Genomic DNA, 5,141 nt, shown 5'->3' on the forward strand with positions numbered 1-5,141 from the left:
CCAGAGTCGGATTTGACAAATCCGGCCCCTCAAACGCCACGGACGCGGCCGGGCGCGGCCGTGGGCACTGATCGGGCAGTCCTCAAAAAATGTAATCCACATCCGGACACCTCAATTATCATATCTCAAATCCATACAAACTCATGCAACTACGTTGAAGCACACGCATCGTCCGGCTACTTCATCACACTACACTAAACATGTCATCGAACTACAAAAATTTGGCATTTTTGACTATGGTGAAGTTCATCCACGGCTGTCCTTGCTCTTCCCGGCGCCCTTGTCGTCCTTCTCGCGGAAGTACCGGTCAAAGACGCAGTACTGATCGAGCCGGATTTGCTTGTCGCCGGAGCTGTCCTCGCCGTCCTCCTTCTCCTCCCTCGCTGGCAGTCTGGCTATGGCATGGACCACCCGATTCTGCTCTCGGGCGAGGGCACACGTGTTCCTCCGCTGCCATTTCTTCACAATGTGGGCGTGAATGGCTTCCTCCTCTACGGCCTCCCGCGTCGCCGCATCAGCCGCCTCCGCCGTTTCTGCCACGATACGGGCCTTGGCGGCCCTTATCCTCTCCTTCCCAAGGCGGGCCGCCCGTTCCCGGTGGGACTCATAGTCTGCCGACCGGTGATGGGGAAGGAGAGGTGTTCCGGCTGCCGAGACCGCGAGGATCCAGCACCAGAGGACCCGAACGCCCGGTGAGTTGACGCTATGGTGTCGCCAGCAGACGAATCCGTCCATCGGTCAGGTGCTGTCCTCCCGGGAGCGGCGGAGTACAATGCGGACTGCCATTGTCTCCTCCAACCCACACGAGATGACACCCCAGTCGACGGATCCAGACTAGTCGGAGTCCGATCCGCTGCCCGCCATGCCGGAGACAGAGCCGGAGACGAGTTTGGGTGGCGGAGGGGAGGGGAGTGGAGTGGAGTGAAGTGGTTAGGGTTTGCTCCGGCGAGAGGATGGGGACGGATATAAGTGGGGTAGGGTGGGCTAGCATGGGCCGGGTCTAACGTGGCGGGCACCCCATATCCGCCCCATATTTGGGCTGGATATGGGGGGTGTCGGTCAGCCCGGGCGTTTGAGGCGTCCGTCTGGGTCAAAAAAATGTGACCGGTTAGTGACCGGGCAGCCCGCCCGGGCGTATGAGGCGGGTTTGAGAGGTCCGGCTGTAGATGCTCTTAGAGACTTTAGTACACATGCATCTCTACTCTTCACTTCAACTTTTTAGCTTTTTACACCGGACCACACCTTTTCTTCTCAAGCACCCACCTCCTACAGAGGATCTCGCTTCCCCATCGAACCTACTTTATCTGACATCCGATCCTACATGGCATACGGGGCATCACCCTGAAACTATGCATTGACCATGTCTAATCTTTACTACTTATCTCTATATCTCTTCTCTATCTCTACTACTTAAAAAGAACGTAAGGTTCCCATTTCATCTTTCTTCCCACCACCCCTTCGTCAAACTTTCCATGTATATGATAATCAATCATCTTAATTTATTTACCCTCTAAATCAATTTCACTTTAAACTACTCACCGAAATATAAGGTAATTTATGGGTAGAATTTGATGAAAATTTATTTACACAATCGCATTATTATTGATAGGTAATCACAAGCTAACGTACTAGAATATTTATACCCCGTTGCAACGCATGGACATTGTTCTATATACTACTTAAAAAGAGCGCAAGGTTCCCATTTTACTTTTTTTCCAACCACCCCTTCGTCCAACCTTCCTTGTATGATAATAAATCAAGTTAAATTACTTACCTTTTGAACCAGTTTCATTTTAATTTACCTACCAAAGTTCGGATCAAAATATAAGGTAATTCATGGACAAAATTTGATGATCATTATTTACACAATCGCATTATTATAGACAGGTAAATCCTAAACCGACGTACTTGAAGATTTATATCCCGTTGCAATGCATGGGCATGGTTAGTATTGTTAAAAAGAAGTCCGTTTCTAATACGTAGGCCACCCGTGTAAACGTGCATGTGCACAACAGGAGCCCAAATAAATAATACAATAACCTCATATATGTACACCGATCCTGCTGCACCGGTTTTGACCTAATAAAGGTTCTAAAGAAAAGCAATACTCCAGCGCCGCCATGCACGACGAGACGGCCACCACCAAGACCAAGACGAGCATACCGTACCTGCCGGACGAGCTGGTGTCGGAGATCCTTCCCCGGATCCCCGTGGAGCCGCTGCTCCGATTCAGGTCCGTCTGCAAGGCCTGGCGCGGCATCATCGACGAGGACTCCTTCCACCGGGAGCACCTCCGCCACCAGACCTCCTCCCTGCTCGTCGCGCCCTGGATCGGTGAGAACGACGACGATGGCCCTTTCGCTTCCTCGACCGGAGAGGTGACCGCCGCCGGTTTCTACCAGTGGGATGGGAAGCAGCAGGACGCTGCCACACTCGTACACGCCATGCCCAACTACCACAACAAGATGGAGGCGTTGCACAGCATGGCACACTGCGATGGACTGGTGTTGTTGCCCGCTGACGATACGGTGCACGTAGTTAACCCTGCCACTCGGCGCACCATCACGCTTCCCCCTACCCCTAACGCCATCTTTCGAGGTCCTCATCAGGCGTTCGGTCTTGGCCACGACCCTCGCTCCAATCCTTACAAGGTTGCTCGCTTGTATGTCCATCGGGACAGATGCACCCCGGGTGGAGACACTGTCAGGATGGGGGTGTGCACCATAGGAAAAGGCCTTTGTTGGCGTGACGCGGCGGTATCGCCGCCGCCGCATCATTTCATGCCAAGGCGAACGGCGACCTTCTTCAAGGGCTCCTTGCTCTGGATCGTCAAGCAGGTGGTTCCTCACGGTTCACCAGCTGCTCCATCCTTCATTCGTTTCAGGTTGGAGGATGAATCGTTCAGAATCGTACGGGCGCCTCCTTGCACTCCGAAGTTGGACTACGAGGCTTCCAGTTTAACCGAGCTCCGCGGGGAGCTGTGTGTATGCGCACCTCGGGCAGCATACGATCACGCGGTTTTTGAAATGTGAATGTGCGGTGATCTGGATGATGGCGTCAATCCGCCACGATGGGATCTGCGTCGTGTCATCACCGGGCCCTTCTTATTCCGATCTTTTATTCCGAAGATCGCGACCGCCGACGCCGTAGTGTTCCATTTTCAAGAAGACTCTCTCTACTACTGCAATCTTCAAACTCCTGTGTTTAATATGAAGGATGTCATTGAAATGGGGCACTTGAGGTATCATCACCTCGACACCGACAAGTTTGTCGAATACACACGAAAAATTGTTGCCAATTTTTATGTAATCTCCTATGTTCCAAGCCTAGTTCGGATCTAGGTTTCAATATATTTATTTAACTAGTGTTATCGAACATGAAGGTATATTCGAATTTCACCGTTCTGTTATCTGAGTTATATTGCCTGGCACCAATAATGTGCTATTGCAATTGGATTCCTGCGGGTGCCTGATTTTTTTCCGTTTGTTTATTTGCTTGTTTGTCCCACATTGAACTTGAGTTGGCGTGATGGTACCCACGCTTGGCTTCAGCATGTCGGCCGGCGGCACCATTGGATCCCTCTGTATCATACTCCTATCTATGATATATATTTTCTTCATCATAAAAGACGTCCACTTCTCTAAAAATTACCCAAATTCGCTAAAAATGGAGCTCTCTCGTGCATCGTGGGTGGAATATGGATGAGTGGGTTCCGGTTGTAAGAGGATGTTCGCCAATTTCAGTCATTTAGACCCAGCTATTGAAAACATGTAGATTTTTCCAGGTCCTGTGTCACACGTGTGGCACTGAGTGGCAACATCATACAAGTGAGAACACAACACCCACAACCATCCACCGCTCCTGCACTCATACGAAAAACCGATGTTCGATCAAAAGGCAAGAACAAAACCAGCCACAACAAATTAATGGCCCACGAAAACAAACGGTGCAACGCAAACATTGACAATCAAATCACTAAAAATACACAATGGACATGACAACAAAAATTGGCGCAACAAACTGTGAATCAACTTTAGTGGATTGATTAAAAAGTTGGAGATCCTAAAGCCCATTCGGCTAAGAACTTTGTATTACAAAACACGGCAGGAAGTCAAGACACCCGCTATGCAGCCGCCTCCTCTCCTAAAAAATTAGGGTTTCTCTGCCTCCCGCCAGCGTCGCCGCCGGTCCGCCTCATCTTCGGTGGCCTTAGGGCCATGGGGGCATGGTGGATCCGGCCCTTGCCGGTGGGAGGGATGCGTTTTTAGATGTGTCTTCGGGATTTGTTAGGGTTTGTGTCCTGCTCAAGAAGGCGGGACGGTGGTGGCTTCCTAAAGATGGAATAAGGTTCTTTCCGCCAAGCCCCCCTTTCGGTGGTGCATCTAGCATCGTCGGTGGACGTGTGGAGGTGTGTCTCCGGCGGGTATGTCTTTGGTGGATTTGCTTGGATCTGTTCGTCTGTCGTCTATGTTCGTGTGTCTTCAGGTTGGATCCTTCCGATCTATGCTACTCTTAATCTGCGGGAGTAGCTGTTCTATTGCACTGGTCCTATGGGGCCTTAGCACAACTACTTTCCGACTATCTACTACAATAAGTTTTGTCCGGCTCCAGTGAGGGATGGGATGACAGCAGCGCACCTTCGACTTTGCTTTAGCACTCGTAGTCGTCGCTAGATGGTCTACGAATCTGGATCTAGATGTAATTTTATTATTTCTGATGTTTGTTTTTTTGCTATGATTAAATATGAAGAGTGGATGTTTTCTTAAAAAAATACTTCCTCAAAAAGAAAGCAAAAATTAGGCACCTCCTCCTCGCTCGTAGATGGAGGTCTACACGACAGTCCACGTGCTTTGGAGCTCCAGCTCACGGCGGTTCGAATTGGAATCTCTTTTCTCTTTCCAATTGACGCCCGACTCTGACTCTCGAGTTGCGATATTGACCACCAATCCACGACCCTTATGGCCCACACGTCATCGAGCCAGACCCTTGTGAACATGCATGTCTACAACTATAGCCGAACTAAGCCCAAATATATATAGGCACCGATCCCGATCCTACACCGGTCGATCAATTTGCCTCAGAAGTACTACTCCAGTTTGCCCTAAAAAAAGTTCCAACGAAAGGAATACTCGAGCGCCGCC

At 50.2% G+C, this 5,141-nt stretch overlaps 1 protein-coding gene across 1 annotated transcript; it reads left to right on the plus strand.

The window, feature by feature from the left end:
* Positions 1–2,120: 2,120 nt before the first annotated feature.
* LOC109737333 (F-box/kelch-repeat protein At2g43270-like) lies at positions 2,121–3,032 on the plus strand. Its single transcript, XM_020296484.1, has one exon. The coding sequence runs from the start codon at positions 2,121–2,123 to the stop codon at positions 3,030–3,032; it is 912 nt and encodes a 303-aa protein (XP_020152073.1).
* The last annotated feature ends 2,109 nt before the right edge of the window (positions 3,033–5,141 follow it).

The sequence above is a fragment of the Aegilops tauschii genome, chromosome 2 (genome assembly GCF_002575655.3).
Source record: "Aegilops tauschii subsp. strangulata cultivar AL8/78 chromosome 2, Aet v6.0, whole genome shotgun sequence".
NCBI lineage: Eukaryota > Viridiplantae > Streptophyta > Magnoliopsida > Poales > Poaceae > Aegilops > Aegilops tauschii.

Coding starts and splice junctions, on each gene's coding strand:
- LOC109737333 (XM_020296484.1), top strand. CDS start 2,121: ATGCACGACGAGACGGCCACCACCAAGACCAAGACGAGCATACCGTAC.